The 22,720-nt window shown below is 33.7% G+C and overlaps 1 protein-coding gene across 2 annotated transcripts; it reads right to left on the bottom strand.

Moving 5' to 3' along the window:
- Window positions 1-2,520: 2,520 nt before the first annotated feature.
- On the bottom strand, window positions 2,521-19,889 carry LOC141659025 (nuclear pore complex protein NUP214). 2 transcript variants are annotated; one of them, XM_074465741.1, is made up of 18 exons: window positions 19,536-19,889; window positions 19,251-19,456; window positions 18,684-18,852; window positions 18,294-18,440; window positions 17,234-17,358; window positions 15,042-15,151; window positions 11,564-11,697; window positions 10,394-10,553; window positions 9,979-10,313; window positions 9,374-9,816; window positions 8,755-8,907; window positions 6,984-7,041; window positions 5,935-6,068; window positions 5,730-5,854; window positions 5,164-5,515; window positions 4,827-5,022; window positions 2,984-4,690; window positions 2,521-2,869 (listed from the first exon to the last, which is right to left on the bottom strand). In XM_074465741.1, the coding sequence occupies exons 1-18, from the start codon at window positions 19,735-19,737 to the stop codon at window positions 2,757-2,759; spliced, it is 4,869 nt and encodes a 1,622-aa protein (XP_074321842.1). In that variant the 5' UTR covers window positions 19,738-19,889; the 3' UTR covers window positions 2,521-2,756. The 2 variants fall into 2 exon arrangements, with proteins under 2 accessions (XP_074321842.1, XP_074321841.1); XM_074465740.1 differs by having other exon boundaries at window positions 2,966-4,690; window positions 19,536-19,888.
- Between the last annotated feature and the right edge of the window lie 2,831 nt (window positions 19,890-22,720).

The following is a 22,720-nucleotide window of genomic DNA, read 5'->3' as shown; positions in this document are numbered from 1 at the left end:
AATTTATGTATTCTTAGTTTCATAATAATATATATTTTGCTTTTAAAGTAAGATGATTTCACAATGACTTGACTAATATAAATTATTTGGAAATATAATTATATATAAGTGTAAATTTAACCATACCCGCAAAAGAATGAAGCTAAAGTATTTCAAGAACGGTGTAGTGGTTATGTTTTTTTTGGTTCTCTTTATTGGATGTTGGGGTTGGAAAGTTTTCAAAGAAATTATTTGATGTTTAGGTTTAACCTTTTGAGAGAAGGTTGGAGTCTAGGAAAAATGGTATCAAGCTCAAAATTATATCGTGTGAAAGGGTTGATTCAAATGAAACTGATTCTAAAAAATTCGGAAAACCACAGAAAATAAAAGATTTAGATCTCAGGTTATTAAGTGAGATTAAAAGTATGACAATGGAAATTATTGTTTCTAATTTGATAATCTTGAGATCTATATGCAGACAATTTAAGTTAATGAATAAAATATGTTTGCTATTAAATTAATCACATGAAAGTTGAAAATTTAGAATTTTGTTACTAAAATTTTGAAAATTTATTACTAAAATTTAAAAGTTTTACCTCTCAATATTATTGTGTCTCGTATAGGTGTCTTGACCTTATAATTTTTTAGAAATTGGTGATGTCAATTCTAAAATTTTGGAAGATATGAAATTGTGTATAATTAAGTATTATTAGAAAATTTTAATTTGTGATATTGAAAAAATAAATTTCATCAAGATTCATTACAAATTTTACTTTATCTAGTGCACATCCGAAGGCTAGCCGTTGCGGATTACCTACGATAAAAAAATAAAATTACTTCATATTATCTGTTTTGTGACAAATTTACCCCTGATATGGATAAGATATTCTTATTTTGTAATTTTTTTTTTATTATAGGTAACCCGCAGCATATTTTGTAATAATTTCAACAATGCTTATTTGGAATTGTTTAAAGTGATAATTAACTATTTGGATAATTGTCTTATCTTATATAAGTGGGTTATATTTGGTTTGGTTTATATAACATGTGAGTTATTAATTATGTAAAAATGAAAATAATTTATATAAGTTGTACGTATGTATGTAACTTTTGTAAAATAAAATTACAAAAAAAATTAAGTTTGTTAAAAATGTAACTCTTATCAACTAGCTTGAAAATATTTTTTAAACTCTAACTCGTTTTATTCTAATCACTTTTTTTACTTATGTACAAATATTTTTTTTAAACTCTAAATAATATTTTGACTTGCGTACAAACCTACATTTTTTTCAAAAATAACTTACCCGTTTGTTTATAGCTGAATACACCTGAACAGACCATAGCTCAAGTAGATGCGTTACATGTGTAAAATTGGAAAAAGAATGGAATTCAGAAATTACAAACTTTTGTTAGCCAAATAATTATTTGTTCATAATTCAGATTTTGGATTCTTTCAGATTTTTTAAAAATATTAATCACTTATATATAAATCATTCATATCTGCGAAATGGACAGTCAAATAAGACATTTGGTAATAATGAAAATGGGTCATAGCGTTTATTTTCAGGCCTAAAAGCCATAAATTCGAAGAGATTTTGGTTATAGAGTTTCACCGGTATTTACAATTATATAGAATATAATGAGATACGTTAAGGTAAAGATTTACTTTTTTTTTTTTCAAATTTTTCATAATTAATTCTCGCTCATCTCATAAATTATATCAGCATGAAATACGACAACTCTCTGTTAGCTTGTAAGCTATACTGAAAAAGAAAATTACATCCTTTTATGTTAGCACCAAAGATTCATGCTGCAAGAGGGAACTTTATTTATATGCCGGTCTACATTTTGTTTTTAAAACTAGTAAAATACAAGACAAGGGTATTTTAGAATTTGTATTTTATAAAGTTCAAGAAGAATTAGGTTTCGCCATTTGACAACTTCACATACATACAAAAACTTCAAAAAAGAAAAAATAATGGTCAGGTTGTGTCGATTTCAGTGAATATGAAATTGTTAATACTGTCAGAGGAAACAAGAATATAATTTACTACTACACGTTTTTTTTCTTTCTTTATTTTTATTTGAAAAGATTCTATTAATGATTGCTGAACTCCAACTAGAAGTTTGACACATGGAATACTTAAAAGAACACTTATGTACGATGTCGTCATTAAGCCACCACCAGGAACTGTAATCGAAATTGGAGGGGTTTGGTGGACTACTAGTGCTAGTAAAAGAACCGCCAGACGGATAATACCTAATGTACTTTCTTCAGGAGCCTCCTCTTCCATTTCATCCCCTTGCGTATATATTCCAGCTGAATTATCAATTTTCTGATCATTTGCAGATGCAAGACCTGCAAGAGAAGCTGAAGATTGGATAGCAGCAGGAGACGGTTGTTCTGGATTAGGTTTTGTGGCAGAACACTTATGTACGATGTCTTCATTAATTTGTTATGTATGATGTCAACATCACTCAACTGTTTGTTCCAAGTTGAGCAAGTAAAAAATTAGTCCAGGTGTTGAGCACTAACCCTGATTTCATGTTAAAAGTACAAGATCGGTTTGTGCAAAATATAGTGTGCTCACATCCAGTAATGTCATGACACACGAATTAGACTATTACTGTACTTACTGGAAAATCCAGAAAGAACAAGAACACTGGTACATCTTCTTAGAGAAGTGGATATCTATCAACTGTCCCCAGCATGGTAAAACACTTAATATGGAGCTTCCATAAGAGGATAACTGACCCTGCTTATTGATATCTGTGACCTACTTTCTCATCTGGGTCAAAAGATTAGGCGGGGGTCTCACAGAACCTCCACTGCCACTGAAAGAAGAAAAGCCACCACTTCCTTGGTTGTTAAAACCTCCGAATCCACCACCTTAAAATTAAATATTATGAGCAACTCAGGAAAGCATAACAAAACAAAACCACTTGACATTCATAATGCGAACATAGTATCAAATATTGAATATACCTGTTGAGGGAAACGTACCAGAAGCAGCTCCTCCAAAACCACCACCCGTAGGAGGAACGTCACCAAATCCACTAAATCCTCCACCTGAGAAGCCACTACCAGAAGATGCTACACCTGAGAAGCCACTACCAGCAGAAGCTATACCAGAGAAGCCACCACCTGCAGAAGCTAGACTCGCAAAGCCGCCTACAGCTGCTGCACTTGAAAAACCACCAGTAGGCTGATTACCAACAAAACCACCAGCTGATTGATTGCCGGAAAAACCACCAAATCCACCTGTAGAAGCAATACCAGTCCCAGGTAGTCCCGCACCTAGCTGTCTCGACTGTCCAAAAGAACCAAGAACTGAACCTAAAGCTTGTTGCCCACCTCCGGTTTGTGCAGAATGGCCAAATCCTCCAGTAGGTACTTGAACAGTTGTCCCACCACTTAAGCCGCTGGTAAAAGAAGCAAAATTTGAAGACTGAGTTGGTTGAGAGGGCTGCTGAGATGGAAAGCTAAAAGATGCCGGTTTAAACAGCTCACCACCAGGAACTGTCATCGAAAATGGAGGGTTTGGTGGACTACTAGTGATAGTAAAAGAACCACCAAATGGATTTGGTTTAGCAGCAGGAGTAGGAATAGTTCCAATTCCAAACCCACCAAGACTACCTAATGTACTTTCTTCAGGAGCTTCCTCTTCCATTTCATCCTCTTGTGTATATATTCCAGCTGAATTATCAATTTTCTGATCATTTGCAGTTGCAAGACCTGCAAGAGAAGCTGAAGATTGGACAGCAGCAGGAGACGGTTGTTCTGGATTAGGTTTTGTGGCTGAATCTGAAACACTGAAACTGAATTGAATTCCAGACTGTGAAGAGGTTGATATGTCACTTGTAGGCTTTGATGTTACAGGAGGTTCAAGTTTTAGGTCAGATCTACCTCTTTGTAATCCAGAATTTAAAGTTGAATTCAGCATTTCAGACTTCTTATCTGTTTCGATGCTTGGCTTGACTAATTCAGTGCTGGGAGTCTTGTATGAGAAATTTAAAGAAGGCGTGACAGATGAATTTAGTACATTTTCCGATGGCTGAGAAATCGAAGCAGAAGCTACTGATCCATGCAGGGGTAGTTTTGGAACACTGGCATTAGAATTAATTGTCAAGCTACCTGATGATACAGTGGAAGATGAGACAGCTGGGGAAGCTGGTTTTGGAGGGGGCGGTGACAAGTCAATCACTGAGTGTAATCCGGAAGTTGAATACGACATCAATGACGATGAGGCTTCCGGAAATTGACTGGGATTGCTTTTCATGGTCCCAGGGTAGGAAAAACTGGGCGCTGAACCAAAGGCTAGCACAGCAGAGGACTGATTTTTGCTACTTTTATCAGAGAACAAACTTTCGGTGACTACAGGTTCATGCTTTAAGTTACTACTCGCAAGTCCAGATAGCCCAAGCTGGTTGTTACTTGAATTTGGAACTGTGTTTGTTTTCTTCGGGGATGGGAGAATTTTTTCAGAAAACCTAGTGGAACTTGCAGGTGTTTGCTGAAGGTCAATTTCAGATTGCATTGTCGACTTGGAAACATTAACAAAAAGTTTATTAATCCCACTCCCCGAATTTTGAGTCGACTGTGATAGCAAGGGGAATAAATTTGTCCTAGGTTGTGAAGCATTTTGTAGTTCAGTTTTAAACAATGTCGACGCAATCTCCGGAGACCTTGATGTAGTTGCATTTTGTGTAACTGCATAATATTAGAAGTGTACTTGAGCAACTATTCTCAGTTACGAATTTACATTTGTGTATTCAGAAAATATGTAGTAGTCATTATTACCAAATATGATTAATCTTCAGATTTCTCAAAAGAAGAAAATCTTTACCTTTGAATGAATTTGAAATGGTAGCTGAGCTGCTGGTAGATGGTTCTGTAGCAACAAATGCTGATCTCTCCAATTCACGATTAAAGAGTTGCTGGTCAATCACAAGGGATGACCTGCCAGTTTTCAGACTCTGGCGATTTTCTTGCAGAAGCATTCTTTTTACAGTTGTTTTTGGAGGGTTAAAATTAGACCAGTTCTGCGATTGAAATTCGAAAGAATCAACATATTCATGTTATAAGAAATGGATTAACATCAGTACCTTAAACTCATGAACATTAAGTCATGGGTGAAATAGAAAATGAAAATGATGTAGAAAAAGCATGCCAAAATATTTTACCCTGTCCAACGAATCTCTGCGTCTCCTTGCAGTTTCTGGTTCAGAACTTTTTAGCATGGTTGAATCTTTTCTCCAGGATTGTTCTTTAGCAGCGACAGAACTTGACAAACTCAGGCGGTCCTGTTTTGAAGAGGTATTTGAAGCTTTTCTTTCACCCGGAGAAATGAAAGAGGCATCATTATATGGGATGCCTATTGTTTCAAATAAATCTCTTTTCACATTTTGTTTTTTGATGGAGGGTGACTCGATGCTCAGGACAGCCATTTGCTTAGAGAGACATTTAGAAAGTTGATCAGCAGCTGCTAGTTGTGAGCTCATTGTATTTTGTAAACTATGCAAGGAGTTTACATATCTGAAATAAGTCAAGACTGAAATTCAGTTATTCTATTATCAGCTTGCTGCTTGTTCCCAAAAGTGAAAAGACCAAAAGACTTTCAAACTGAATTAGGTAAATCCAAACAAGCTTGCCCTAGTTGCAATGGCATACAAGACGTCAAGACACGAAAGATCTTGAGCAAGGTTATGGATCTATAGAGAACACTAACAAATCATGGTAGTTCAGTTACCTTGATGACCCATGCTTGCTTTGAATAGTTCTAGGATTCATTTGAGAACCAGCACTTTCGGAAAATTGATTGAGCTCAAGAGAGTTAAAATGTTTATCCAGACCAATAAGCTGATTGGTTAACTCCTGCAATATAACATTTATAAAATGATGAATTTTCAAATGTACATATCTGAATCATCACATGAAATATAAGTGGTATTCACCTGGTTTAGTTCTAATAAGTGCCGCCGCTTTAACTCTAGTTCGGGACTCAACTTTTGATGATCCCACAGATCCCAATATCGGCTATCCGTCGCCTGCTTGACAATGCCTTCCATGTATATCTTCCTCGCTAAAGCTAAAGTCAATTGGAAATAATTCAGACATATTGAACACGGGATCTTAAATTCAAAAAGAACGGAATATATTTATATCATTCAGGTATAGCTTGATTTTGGGAATAACCGACATAAACAATGATGATAACATCAGCATTATCATTAACACTCATATGTTTATGTGGAAGTATTTCCACTCACATTTTGGTAATAACCGACGTAACTAATGATGATAGTATCTCTGATATTTGATTGAGTTTTTTCTGATCACGCTAAATTTTTGGTGTGAACTTGCCACATCAACTGATCAGCAAAGTGCGGGTATGAGAGCACCCATATAGCAAAAGATTAACCATCCCTCAACTTGGATCTGAAAGCTTCACTATAACAGCCCTTGAGTGCCATTTTGGCAAAGCTTATATAAATCCAAGTGCTACAAAAAAATCTTATAAAGATTCATTTGGCAAGAAAAAAAACGAAGTTCACACTAATATGGATTGGTTACCCGGCTTTCTTCATTTATAAAAATAATGAAATAATATTGTTTCCATTCACCAAACGACAACCATAATAAAAGATGAACTATCATACACTCTTATCACCATTTTATCTTCTTATATTACGAGGCCTTACCGAGACGTTTGTGCACAACAAATGAAGGTTCAGCTTTGTTCATTGCAGTCATTAAACATAATGTGGCATTACCTAAATTATTTACCAGTAATACGTTATAAAATACAGACTAAATAGCCTGTGCTGACTTGGTCCGATTAGTTTCGGGGGTCTTTTATTTCCTCCTTTTCACGTTAATCGAAAGCAAATCATAAAATAGGTTCAGGTATCCCGACCAAAAGCTTAATAAATTTTAATTGAAATTGAGGACAGAATAATACAAAGAAATCACTTCTACCACTCAATACTAAAGCTAAGTATACCTTGAACAGTCTTTTCAAGAATGAGTTGGATCTTAGCAAGTCTCTTCTCCATGATACCCTGTTGATTGAAGACCACAAGATAGGACAAGTTAAAAAATTGGCAACAAGGTAATGCATTCAAGCCTTCAAGGGCAACAAGAGGAGGCATCATCTATTACATATACATAGCACCATATATAATTTCTATACTAAAATATTCACAATGTCAAATTATCTCACTTATAACAATGGTTATAATCAGAGAAATACGGACAACATTTAACTGCAGTTATATATACCAAGTTCAACAGAATTTAAAAAATATTCATTATTAGCCAACACACTGCGAAATCAATAGCAGTTGGTTTCTCTTGAAGTAAATGGAACTTTCTCGACCCACGCGTGATATGTTTAGTTCTGAAGCATCAAGACCAACTATACAGTATTCCCTGATACCTACTTATTACCTTCTTTTAACTATACAATATTCTGAACTCCAAGTTATAACTACATTTTAGTTTTAATCCCCCGCTACTTAATTTATTTATATGCACTGTGAACTCATTCGGTTAGTTAATTGGGCATTAGACGCTACAAATTCACATTTACAAAGTTTATGACTTACAGTACTGATGGTATTAATACATAGATACATCTATATCTGCATGTCACTATTATCAAATTTTATTTTTTAATTTCAGACCTCGTTTATTATAAAAATATTCTACAATGTGGTAACTATACAATGCTTACTTTATTGGTCAGTAAGCAACAAACTTCTTACGAAACTAACAGTCGCTATGTCGTCACCACATTATGAGCTAAGATGCCATAGTGATAAGGTGTCCGTACAGTACAGTGTTACATATTTATAAACATGTATATACATATACATATATGTTCATCTTTTAATACATAATTACACACACACACACAGAAACACAGCAAAATTGTAGAGCATAATATTAACCTTCTCTTATACCCCATAAATATTACTACTGTCAAAAGATCCAGGTATCTTACAATATTATATACACCATTCCCATGGTTATAAATTATAACGGATTGTCTAGTGTGCCCAAGGGTACACAATAAAAGATGAGTTGTCAAGTTTTGATTGGCTCCTACTTATTAATGATAATGGGCCCCCCTGTATGCACAAAAAACACCAACAATAACCACAAGCCAGATCATAAAACTAGCATCAAATTAAGTGACTAATGTGTGCCCAAGGGCACACACTGGACAAACCCAAATTATAATTATGTCATTACACAAAAGACTCCCTTGCAATAATATAATTGAGAGCTCTCACTTAAGGAGGAGGAAAACAATGGAGACAAAAGGGATGGAATAAGGACCAAAAAAATACTATATACACAAAAACACACTCCACAGTCCACTCTTTACTAATATCGAGAAGCTTACATTTCTTAATGCAAGTAATAGACAAATTACTTGGGAAAAATAGAGAGTACTCATATGCCCAAAGAATAGCCTTTAAGTGAGTACAGACTACTACACTTTGTCATTTTTGATAGTTAATATTGAAACTTAAAGAAAAGTTGCTAAAAAATTTGCAGCCCTAGAAGACCGGGGGTGTTTGTTTTGGCCCTAACAGTGGTCAAACCTGCTAACAAGCCCTAAATCAAATACAGTAAAAACTGTAGCTATGACAAGGGTAACAAAATAATATAAGAAAAATCTTGTGCTATTGCAGTAAATAATCTTTATAATAAATCATACAAGAATAAATTACAATTGAAACTTAAACTAAGAACTAAAAGCTAACCTTCCAATTTCCGCATTTTTCGGACAAAGTCCGAATCCCTTTTTCCAGTGCAATAACTGAGTTTTTTTGCTCAGACATGGAGGCATCACCAAAGCCACCAAGTCCTTCTATGTGTTCAAAAAGGACATCCAATTCTTTGGTCATCTCTTCAACCTGGAGAAATCATAAGCTTAGACGCAGAAGCCAATAAAACTAAATTGTTTACATAATACTTTCCAACAAAAACAAGACATATGTGTGCGTAAAATACAAGAACAAGGAAAGAACCAAAGGTAACATGAAAGGATACATTTCTAGAATCGCATACTTAGCAGTGCCTTAAACATTAACTTCTCTGGAGCTAGAAACATAAGCTTTAATCCATATTTTAAGTTTAAGTACCCATATAAGAAAACTTGATCCAGAACAACTAATGCTTTCATACAAGCATTAAAATATTACAACCTTGATCATACTCAAAGGAAAGTCAGTCAACTTCCATTTAGAAGGCCAATTACAAATTAAGAAAGAAAGTAGCAAGCAAACAAATAATCTAAACAAAATATATAAATCTGTTAAACTTTTCAAGTAAGAAACAAATCAAATAAGAATAACAATTATGAGAACCGTATAAGATTACACTGAGGAATTGTCTCGACAAGTTTGGTCCAGGACCCAGCCCCTTTGAAGATGGTAATCGGGAACTTGTAGCGGTAGCAGCCGGGTTGGAAGAACTATCCAACACAAACTTTTCTCTGGATGGAACTTGTGGGCTACGTGATTGCGGTGAAAACTCTACATTCCCTTGAGGTCTGTTCGTATGAGGAGTGGAATTAAAAGAGCTAACAAAATCTTTAGAAGGCAATTGTTTTTGGGGTTGAACATGTGTAGTACTATTGGCATTCGATTGATTCATTTGAAATTTACTAGAAGAAAACATTGACGTCCTTCCCTCAGCAGGACTAGATGAAATGGATGGTCCACTTGAAATTGACTTAAATGATGTGTCCTGTACAGCAGTTGCTCCTGTCTGTGCTGGTAATGCTCCGTGAACCCCGAAACCATCTGGCACATCGTTGCGAACTGCACGATCAGATATACCAGTTTTAAATTTTTCTGAAAAAGTATCAGCCTTAGATATAACTTCTGCATTTGTTCGAGATTCTGTATTTTTCAAATCCTTGATCACAGATCTAGAACTTTCAGTATTAGATATCATGAGTGACGATATTCTTAAAATTTCACCTTGTTCAGGTAAATTTGATAGCTGGCCCTTTCCATTATAATTTAAATCTACAAAAGGAGTCATTTTTGCTTGTGTGTTAATGGTCTGTGAATCCAGAACTTGCTCGACTTTCTCTTTTCCACTAGTATAATCATCATGAGATATAATTTGAGAAATGTTGGCATGTACAGACTTGTGATCCGCAGCAGATTCTTTGGTTCCCTCAGCCCCCCTCTTTTGTTCATCAGCTTTTGGCAGAACCTCAGACAGTTGAAGTTCTGTGGGTACTGGTACAGGAACATTCTCGACTGAGCTTGTACAGTTAGCTTCCTGTTGGGCTAAATTGCCTATTGCACTATAAAAGATAATAATCAATTGTTAGATAAATAGCTTCATTATCTATGATAATTTTACTATCTGAAAGTACGAAGATACCTTGCAAAATGGAAAAAGGTAAGCTTTCCATCAACAGTAAGGCACACAAGTACACAGCAAGGGAGAACTTCATTTTCTTCTCCAAAATTGATCTTAGCCTGTTTATCTTGGGATACATTATCTATCGAGAGGCCAATAATTATATTATCTTCGCCATTACCTGCAGTAAGGCAGTACAAGCTGTCATAGAGTTTATCTTGCATTTTTATTTTGCATTTTTCCCTTTCTTCAAGCTCAAGGGAAGAACTAAGTAGTAGTTTAAGATGGATATCAGACAAAAAGTAACTCCTAGTGAAACTTCCAGCGCATGACAATATAATGTCAAGAATTCAAGGAACCAATGACTATTGATTCTTAAAAACAATATACTGTTTCATATTGGTTAGAAAAATTCATCTTAACGAAAATCCAAATAATTAAGGCTGGCTAAAAAGTATTAATGCGGACCAGAAGTGGCAATATAAGGGGATTTTTATATTTATTAGTAAATTTACAAGTTATGTGGTAGGTTATTTTTAATAGACCCCACTGTTTTGGGCCTTCATTCATCACTGTTAATAACTTTAGTTTATTATTGTTTCGTTACCATAGTATCATTGTTTATATATCTGTCTTGCATCATTTATCTATTTTCCAAATGATATTATAAGAGGCATGACTTCTAATTTCCAACAAATACTTACTACAGTGACGTGGTATAAATTAGAATAATATACCTATAATAAACCATACATATAAAAATTTAAGCTGGGTGGAAGGAGAAAAAAGACAGCATTTAGGCTGGAGTGGGAGGGTGATGGGACAGATAAGAAATGCAGGCACATGTAAACTGAATTTTTGTATAAGAAGAAAAGGCCTGAGGGAAAGAAAAAGTAATATTACTATAATATACAATTATTGGAAAAATAACTCTTGGATTCCTACTTTATATTAAAGTTTTAAAACGTTTAGCACATAAAGCTGAAATTTATTGGCTCTGCCAGACAGGTAAACATCATATGCAGCAGACATATGTTGAATGTGAAGTACAAAACTCCACACCTATAGATAGAAAGTAGAAAATTCTAAAGCTGTAATATTAGGGGACATCAAAATATAGCCCACTTCTAAGGAATAAAAAATAATACACCAGTAAGTTAATAGGCACTGCATATGACAGGTTTACGTCACCTTGAAAATCAATCCTTGGTGTCCACGAATCATTAAGAAATTCAATCATCACAACTTCCTTGTCATCTGTCGAGCAATCAAATAGCACAATGTGCTGATCGACAGTTTTTCTATTGGTAATAATTAAAAGCTGACTGTGGCAAAACAAGAACCCAGAGTTAAATCAATATTCTGAACACACCAAATTATTAAACATAAAATGATATGAAACACAAAATGATTATTGAATAACGATAGATATCATAATAAGCAATCAAAAGTGAGCAGCAATAAATATAATATTTTAACTTCTTTGTTCCCTTTTTTTACTTAATACTGTTTTCAATGCTGCTCAGATTCTTGTACGTGTACGAAGTCTCAAACATGACATATGATAGCCAAGTACTTTAAATTAAGTAGAAAAATTAGAGAAACTCCAAATCGAGGAACCTTTTAGGGGTACCAAACATTGCCAACACGATAAAAATAATTATATATTATTTTTACCTCATGTCACATATGGCACCTCCTAACTCCAATATTTGGCACCTCATACAAGGGCATAAATGCTCTCCCACATAAATTCAATAACTTGCTATTATGAAACAAATAAATTAAAAAGAAAATAGATAAAATAAAGTAGGTATGTGTGATATACACTTTCAATACAAGGATTTGAGTTTAAATTAAATTTGAAGGGTGCCAAAAGTTGGCAACTTCTTAGCACCCTTTGGGCACTCTTACAACTCCAATAAGATGGCAGCGAAGGGCCAAGAGTGTCGGGACATATAGATGTTGGCAACCTTCCTGGCAACGCTATTGGTGACGCTCTTAGAGTTAACTCTAACACCTTGCTTTAAAATGGGAGGAAGGTAGATAAAGAGAAAAGCAGATAATGTTATTTCCATCCTTGATTATGCTCCTGATTTGTTTGTTTTAATGGAGGAAAGTAAACAGGAGTGAAAATTTTAAATGCTTTCCTCTCAAAACTTTCATTCCAAAAATGGTATGAAGAGGAAAGAAAGTGGGAGAGGTAAATTAAAATAGACTTGATATTACTAATTTACCCTTATTAACTAAATTCTCACTTTTAAAAGTAAGGATACGATTGTACTTTAACAATTAAATACATGATTTCCTTACAACTTGATTACAACTCGGGAGCATAATGGTGAAACTAATTTCACTCTTTATTTTTTAAAACTCGGGAGCAAAAGAGTGAAACTTATTTTACTTCTTCTACATTCATCTCCTTTTTGCCCTTAAAAAACTTGGGAGTGTGGCGTAACAGAAAAAGACTACTGAGGTAGTTAAAAATTATTGACGATGTACGGTGAATTTTTGACGAGGTACAATGCCATCATCTACCAAAATCATAATTTCGTGAGAGAATGAATGGCGGTGCTTTTTTAATTGGCATTAAGTTCATGCCGTATTATATTTATGCCCACTTATAATTAGTGCAAGCAAAAGTCGAAACAGATAATGAGTATGACTTTAATACACCTATGCCACAATACATATTCACAACTCCTTGTTACACAGCTTCTTGCCAACAATTTATCTCAATTTCAAGTGCAGTGACAAATAATATAGAATCTTCAAATTTAATTTACAAGTGTAGGGTGCAAGGAATTAAATCTTGGACAGTCAATCATCTATCTAAATTCTAAAGTGTTAGATCCAGGAGAGCTAGAAACATCTCCACGGACCCTAATGAATGGGAAGCGGAAAAAGCAGAGAAAAGCAATTAGTACTTGCAGAGCTTATTTGAAAATTCTGAGTAAACTACAAATATGTTTTTGACCAGCAGGGTTTATTGGCTACCTGTATGCTTATCTCAGGAATTCAATACTATCTTGAAGGAAGATAATTACCGGAATTTGATGTGATCAAACCAAAATGTACAATAATAAATTACAGGAGATCAGGAAATTGGTTAGTGTGTAGAACAAAGTGTACAATAATAAGCAGTAGACTTAAATTACAGGAGATCACGATAGATTGAATATATTTAAGAAACTAAATGTATAGTTAAGTTTGTTTCAATACACACTAACCAATTTCCGTTGTCAATTAAAAAAATGAATCTCTTTAATACCTAGCTTAGGGCACACTTTAAATTTGTGCATTTTTTAATAATAAAACTAAGTAATTTGAAACATGCCTTAGAAAATCACCTCTAATGTAATAATTGTTTTTAAAAATCTGAAATGGTTTTATACCTATCTATTTAAAAGTACGATATACTGCAAACATATCTTTGGGTGTAAATTTAAGGTCGCAACAACAAAAAAAAATTAATGAAACGTAGTATATGTGCTTATTTTCGTAATTTTTATAATAACGTTCATGAAAAATTCAATTCTATTATTGAAAATACAACATTAATGCCATGTTTATTGTCAAAAGTTCACATTGTGGAGCACGTAATTAAATTATTGATTTGTATATATTTTGTCATTATTTAGCAATGACGTACTAGTAATTTATTACATAATTTAGTCATGCTACATAATCATTAAAATATTACGGTTTATAGCTGTAAAATAGTAGAATAATATGTTTCTTCGTTACCAGTTTTCCCTATTTTTAGAATTTTAAATGTTGAGTAAAGTTTTAGGGTTTTCCTCCTGCACGAGTAGATGTAATTTTTTTTGTTATTGCAAGACTTTTCATTTTTGAGATTGTTCTCTATGGGTTAAGATCCAAACTGATCGTTTTCATGTGTAGCGATAGTGCTTTTTCTACAGTTGAGTGTTACAAACATTTCTTTTTATTATTTTCCCTTCATTTCGATCTTTGTGCTGCATCAAATTGTCTCAAACTTAACCAACTTTAAGTTCACCAGATGACCAATTAAAGGGCAAGGTTAGCCAATTATAAGGTACAGGTGAATGCTCAGAGATGGTGGCAAGCATAAAACGCTACCAATAAACAGCGATTTTGTAGAATACATTAGTGTATCTATTTACAACTTAATAGAATTACCGAGATCACCACAAGAAATTCAGTCAAACCTGAGGAGTTCTAATATATATAAGATGTACGAAAAAGCGTACAATAAGCGTGAAACAGGTTTAATGGCTAAAACATCACTCAACTCTTGACTAAGTTGCACGTGGATAATCGAACTTAAAAAGTTTATATATGTGTAACTGAATCAAGTAAAGGTTACAACTGAATCATCAAAAACAATAATAGTTTCATGGTCGTTAAACCAGTTTGACTTTAGGCAAAAAACGTTAAAACTGACACACAAAAGCCTCCAACTCAGCTAAAACTTGTAATTAAATACAATAAATATTAGGTTAAAAAACTAAATAATAACCTGAAAGTTGGCCATAACTTTAGTGATGTTTTAGCCTATCAAGTATTAACCCACCTAGAAAAACTACTTAAGCATTGAGACATATAAACAGCTGTTTAAAGAATGACCATGTAATAGAAATTTATGCAAAATTACTACAATTTAAAATGTCAACTGATAAAAACATACCATTGGTCTAGATAACTCAGGAACATATGTGGACTACTAGCAAAGGGCACAGCATCAACCATATAACCGAGAAACGCATCATTAAACAGTCTTACAGCCGGAGAGGAGGGCTGCATAAAATGAATTAAAAAGTTTAAGAGAGAGCAGTAAATTAGTAACACTAATTGTTGATAAATATTAGATCGTGATACCAATTCCTAGTACTTAAATAGATCGTCTTCATGGTAATATTACATAAGCACAACTCTTTTAGATATATGTTAACATGAGCATGTACGCATGAAAATAAGCATTCATTAAATTAGTCTATATTAAAGACTAAAGAAACTAAAATCACACAGAGATGCAACTTTCCCTATGTCTCAAAAAAACTAGAGAGATGTAGATGTACACATTTTCTAATCTAATCTAAATTAGAAACCTAATTAGTGGCCTTGGTATGTCACTTAATAAATGTCAGTACCAACCTACACCCATCAATGCTATTATGGATTTATTATCGGCTTGAGATGTAGATGTACACATTTTCTAATCTAATCTAAATTAGAAACCTAATTAGTGGCCTTGGTATGTCACTTAATAAATGTCAGTACCAACCTACACCCATCAATGCTATTATGGATTTATTATCGGCTCGAGTTTCATATTAAAATGGCAAGCTAATTGTGGGTGATCACAGTTCCAAGCCATAGTTTTAGGCTTTAGCTCTCATTGACCAAGTGTGATGCATGTCCAATTCCACAATGAAAACACTGGTCTTTAACAGTACATTCCTACTTCAGCTTAATCAAATTATCTGATACCAGGTTCTACGCAGGACTTGATGGCTTGTAAATCCAATAGCCTAATCAGACAGTTATACCGAATTGGCGAATTCCGCCCGAGGTACACTATACAAGACTTAACTTGTCATTAGGAGGCAAAGTATGGAATGTCTAAAAAGCTGCATAGAAGCTACATAAAGTGTTTCCTGCTGGAGCTCATGCCTAGTGCCTACCAAAAAGGTGGAAAGAAAATTGGTTTACAAATACAAACTACTGAAAAGAAGGGTAAATCAGGGGCTATACAAATTTCCCACACCCGACATTAAAACAAAAACTTTAAAAATCAGAATGCTAATTACAAACTCAAGTTTCTTCCAGAATGGCCAGCTCTATTCTGACACGAGAGTACAAGAATTAGCACCCTTTTGTCTCGCACCAAACTGATGCTTCAGTTTGTTCCTGACCAGCTTCTATTATAAAGAGCAAGACTCCAAGATAATAAGACATTGTCATCAAATCAGTAAGACCATACAATCACGCAATCAAATCCAAACAGTTACATAAACCTTACTGACCATACAGATATTATGACCGGCCTTGTTTCCCCAACCTTCTTGAATTCTAATAGTTTAGCATATCCTAATAGGTAACTGCATAGAATGCCATATTATAGAAATTTCGCAAGGAAGGAGAACAGAGAAACGTTAAAGAAGTTTTCTAAAACAAGAAGATATATATATATATATATATCAAGTGTGATTCCATTTCATCACTTAAAAATTATGCATATATATATGTGTGTATTTAGTAGTTCACTTTAAATAAAATTGAGCACAGGGCAGACAATGATCATGAAGTTTGGCAGGAGCAAAAAATAGTCTTTAAACAAACACATTAAGTGGTATTGATTTTATTATGTAGGTGAAGAAAGAAACAAAAGTTTTAAAAGGCAATAACGAGGTTATGATCTAGACAAGGGACATAAAATCTATACACCTGAAACTATTTATAACTGCTCAAATATTTCTATAACATTGGAGCATTCAACAGTGAGCTAATTTCTACATTCTTGTTCTAGTAACCACACACAAAAGAAGAACTCACAGATGCATTTAGTGTTCTTCTCTGGTTACCACGGACACAAGAACCAGGTGATTGGGACTATTGTCCGTTATAGTCAGATGAGCACATTTATTTCTTAAATCTAAACATCTCATTTTACTTGTAAATTACTCTGTGCTATGTACCTTTGCAAATAATCCTGTCTTATTACTGTACTACTAAAACCGGAAACTAACTTAAAAGACTGAACTCCACAACAACTTCAAACATCATTGCATATTATAAATTACACCATCACATAGGTATCTCAAATCACACAATAAGGTGTACAATTTAACGCCAACTCATCTTGAATCATGTACTGACATTAGTGATTTCTCCCTCCTGGCTTGTGATAGCTTGGATAAGGTAACCCTCCTCGGTACCATCGTCACCTAACTTTAAGCACCCTAAAATAATGCAATCTGGACGAACCCACCTGATGCAATCAACTGACAGGGAAAACAAATATTTAAAAAATTAAGCCAGCATGTATACACACATTTTTTATACACTTTCAATATTAGCAATCCTAAAAGCAAGTATGAGATGCTCTTAAGAAACTAAGATCGTAAAATGAAACATAGAAAGTACAATTTGTCAAAGATAAAGTTCAAAATAGTTGATTTCTTTTGCAAATTTTCCAAGCTGAGAAACAATTAAATTATTAAAGTATACTTAGATCTAGTGATTTAGCATAGCCTCTGAAAACACCTTTAGGAAGTGGTTAAGGAAAGTACATGAATTAAAATTTAGGTTATATGTAGTAAATGTTACCACTGTAATACTAACAATACATAAAATACCGAGTATTGGTCCAATAAGTACTTATTATATCGAATTCTAGATACAAAAATATCATTGCTGTTAAATACACGTGTGTTGTTTTCTCTCAGACAAATATATCCGCTTAAACTTTTGAGTTTTGAGTAAAAAAGTATTATTGCCTAATAGCTGAGATCAAAGTTGTAATTCTTATTAAGAAACAAATACCAAAACAAAATAGATATATATTGATGGGTTATAGAATTAATTACGTGATAAAATGAACCTTTTTTTGCATGCATATAATCAGATATTAATTAAAAATTATGCCCTCTTAGCTATACTCTTAAATCCCGCTAACTCAAGCTTCCACTTGTCGACTAAGCGCAACGAGGTCCCTCTACCACTTTTAATATAAAGAGTCAAAGTTACTCAAGTGGCAATTTCAAATAATATCTCAGTAACTACTTATGCCAGAAAAATAATCGTTTAGAGAAACAACTTGATACTAAAGAAATGTATTTGTTGACAATGGATGTATAACAACTCTCCCATGCGTGTTCTAGTTTGAGAAATAGAAGTGCAAAAATATACTTGTAGATTTATTAGCAGGTAAAAATACCTTGCATGCTGCTGTTAACATCAGGATCTCCCACAGATGATTTCATTGAGAAAGAAATGCTCAATTTTTCATCAAAACTTGAAGATAGAATGCTAATAACTTTGTTTCTTGCCACAGCAAGAAAATCACCTCTCATACTCCATTCAACTGTGCATTGCAATGAATGAAGCATAATCAACTTACGACCAAGAATCGGCTTTTATTCTAAGTCAATGATAACAAAGGAATGGAGACAACTGGTTCATAGTGTCTCTATTATTTATCCATTTTTAACAAAATAATTTTACCAGGGCTGTTTCCAAATATTTTACAATCAAACAGCGAGAGGAAGAAGCTAATTGTAGACATGTATTAGTATTTAGTAACTACAACCCTTGTTCTAAGACTAACCGGCATCAACATCGTCTGCAACATTCTTAAGATAATCTTGACCACGCCCATGATATAACTTCCCATTTTCTAAAAGAACAAGATATTCTTGGTCCAGACGCTTGGTCCATCTTATGTCCTTGATTCCACTAGAGTCTTCAACCAAGCAGGAGAAATAAGGCTTCTGCTCCTGCAAGGTACCAGTTCAAAAATTATTACATTAACTGACTGAACAGTAGTAGTGTTCCTCAAAAACTAATTGTATGCAATATTTAAAAGATATAATAAGATGCAAATTCTTTCTTTTCATTCCCTATGCCCAGTCCATGCAAATCATATCATTTTTTCATGAAGCTACCATCGCCTCCAAATATGACAACAGGTTCAGCAGCTTATTCATTTAAAAAAGTTAAACTGCATTTTTACAATCACAAACACTAGAACGCTTCATAAAAAAAATCACAGAAGAATAACAAGCAAACAGGTTATAAACTGTAGCTACAAGTAGGTCATCTTCCTCCTCGATGTGCTACAAGAGTTGATGTTATAATTACATTCAAAATTCATCATAACGGACATACATACTACCTTATTAAGCAGCTCAGAAACCGAGAAGAAATGAAGCTTAGCAGAACCATCAACCGAAACAACAAGTGTCAACGAGTCAGCAGACAACGCCAGTATCGAAACCTTCCCGATTGGCACATCCACCACACTCAACTCCTGTACCGAGGCTCTACCTTCGCTCTTCTTCGACGCCTCAATTACGTCTCGTGTCTTTGCAACACAAAAACCTACATATCAAAGTCAAAACAATATAAGAACAGAAGTACACACTGTATACAAAAATTAGAGTCATATATGTAAAATTACCGGTGGAATGGGCGATAAAGAGGAGTCCGAATCGTTCCGAAAGTGCCAGAGGCTGCGACGGAGGCTTTTCGAGATCGTAAATAGAGGAATCGGCATTGGAATCGATGGATATAGGTTCACCTATAAGGGAAAACTGGTAGTTTTTGGAGCCAATTTGTTTGCCTTCAACTTCATCTCGCAATTCTTTGTGGATTGCAGCCATTTTGAATTGAATTGATTTGGGAATAAACAATATAAACAAAACCCTAGAATTGGGCGGGAAAGGGTTTAGTTTTGGTGCCCTAGAATACCTTACCAGCGGAGCAAGGGATTTTGATCAAACCTGACATTCGTGTTTCGTGTACTTAGTGTCAAACACAAAACCGATATATTCAGCATCCGTGTACATTTGTGTTCGTGTACTTTTGTTTCGTGTCGTTTCGTGTCATGTATGTCCTGTTAATTGAATATTAATATATATTAAATTTAATATTAATATAAATTAAAATATAAGATTTTTAGGTAAAAAAATTATAAAATATATCAAAAATATATTATTAGATCTCAATTCTATATAATATAATGAAATCAAATAATATTTTAAAAATAAATATGCATATATTTATTATAATCCTACATATATTTATAAAAAAATTTAAAATTTAATTATAATATTTATTTATATCGTATACTTCGTGTCGTGTCGTGTACTTGAAGGTTAAACACAAAACCGACACTAAATCTCGATCGTGTAATTTCGTGTTCGTATACTTTCGTGTCGTGTATTAAAAATACAAACACTAAATTTTTGTATCATTTCGTGTCGTGTAAGTCGTGTCGTGTCCAAAATTACCGGGTCTAATTTTGATGGTACATTTGTATGGTTTGTCGTAGAGCCGACGCTCTACAATTTCGTACACTACCACGTGAAAATAATGATTTGGTTTGACATTTTTTATAAACAAATATATGAATACGAAATTACAGAGATGGATTAATGTGGATTTTGGATTTATAATTGGGTACACGACACGACATGTAAGTACACAAAATAAATAAATATTTAAATAAATTTATCAAAATTATATGAAAATATATATATATATATATATTATAATAATAATATTCTACATATAATATTACAGAAAATAGGTACAAAATAGATTGAAATTTAAATTTCATAAGACTTTTGAGTCTTTATGACTTATTGACTTAAGACACGACTAGTAAAAATTTAATATTTAAATATATATTTTATTTATCTTTATTATTATTATTAATTTTAAATTATATGAAACGTACGCGAACACGAAACGAAACGAATCATTAACAGTTCGGATTTGGATTAGGCATTCATGACACGAAACACGAAAGTACACGACACGAAACGAACGAATTGCCAGCTCTAGTTTGGTTAGTAGGGGAGATGGTACATTTTATGGTTTGGTCGTCAGGGATAAATTGGTAATTAACTAATTATGGATATGGGATAAAAAAAATTAGGGTAATAGTGAAAAATACCCATTTTTGGATGTAATGCATCAAAATTCCCATTTTGAAAACATTTGGCTAAAAATACTTATTTAATTATGTATTTCTTAATTGGGTAACGATAATATACATTTCTGGATTGAATATCTCAAAAAATTACAAATGATACGCATTCACAATTTGGATATTACATTTGAGATACAGATTTGCCAAATGTGTATCATAATTTATCTATTTTTTATACCATTTGGCAAATGCGTATCTAGTACAAAATAGGATACCCAATTGGCAAATTCGTATCTCAAACGGTATTTTTCAGCTATCCACAATCAGAATGGGTATTTTTAGTCATTTACACCAAAAAAATGTTAGTTTTAACATTCATTCAAAAAATTATTAGTAATTAATAGTCACGCGGACCTCCAAACACCATCAACATACTGATGATGTTGCCCGGTAAGGTTAATTGTTTAAGGGGGTGAATACAATTAACCAATAAATTGATTTATCACATAAGTAAAGTAATGATAATAATAAACAGATAAATCGAATAACAGTTTATATTAATATTTAATAAACTGTTACAAAATTCTCTCAAGAACAATATTCTTACGAGCGGCTAGGTTATGAAATTACTCGAGTTAAGCACACCAGAAAGTGATAACCTAATATGTGTTTATATATCACACAACTATAATCAATCCCTATCAATTACAAGATATTTTATAGTATAATTTATCTAGTTTCTATACAAATCTAAATCAACAATTATGATCCTATAAATCAGCAAATTCTGATTTATCATGTAGCTGTGACTTATCCAATCATATCCTGGCAATCTTTAAATCTTGATGCATATCTTGACTGCATCAGATCCTGACGGCTTGACAAATACTGACTGTCAGATAGATCCTGATTGACTACACATCCTGATACCTTTGACAGTTCCTGACTCCTTAGCAGATCCTGATTCCTGACATAGACAATTCCAACAATCTCCCCTAATTTATGCTTTGCAGAATAAGCATAAATTCTAAAGTATTGTCTAGTGCTAAAAACCAGAGAGATAAAATGTTAAGTGCAAGAGTAGTTAAGCATACTTTATTCGAGAATTTGATCTTCATATTTATTGATAGACTCTGTAGTATTTCTGAATAAAAACTTTAACTTTGTCATCAATTTTCTTCAACATTATCTGCTCTAGTCTGATCTTCAAGTTCTTTTCATACTCAGTTCCTTCAGATAATTGATAGATAGCGGCTCTTAAATGTTGGGTTTCGAGCACATAAACGCAACGGAAACAGTAATTAAAAACATAAAAAATCAGAATTTTTTGAAACTCACCGCAGGATCCATGCGAAAAACATATATTTAATTCGTAAATCAGATTGTTTACCTTAAGAAGCTTTACCAATTGGTTGACTAATGGAGATCCAAAACTTGTTCAATCACCACGCATCCCGCTCTCGCGATCTACGCTCTATCGGTATCCACACGAATACTTGAAATCAAGGATTGGATGTGTACTAGCTAGAGATGCACAAAAGGCCCACCGGGCCGTGTTTTGACCGGGCCTTAAAAAGCCCGGGCTTTGACCGGGCCGGGCTTTCCGAAAATGTCAGAGTCCGTTTGGGCCCTCGTGGAGGGCCTAACCGAGTTTTTTTCGGGCCGGATCGGATCGGGACGGGTTTTTTCTAGTTTAAATCGGATCGAGT

This window comes from Apium graveolens, chromosome 5 (genome assembly GCF_009905375.1).
Source record: "Apium graveolens cultivar Ventura chromosome 5, ASM990537v1, whole genome shotgun sequence".
In the NCBI taxonomy this organism is placed as follows: Eukaryota; Viridiplantae; Streptophyta; class Magnoliopsida; order Apiales; family Apiaceae; genus Apium; species Apium graveolens.
The sequence above is the reverse complement of the archived record's forward strand: the minus strand, read 5'-3'. Positions and strand labels throughout refer to the sequence as shown.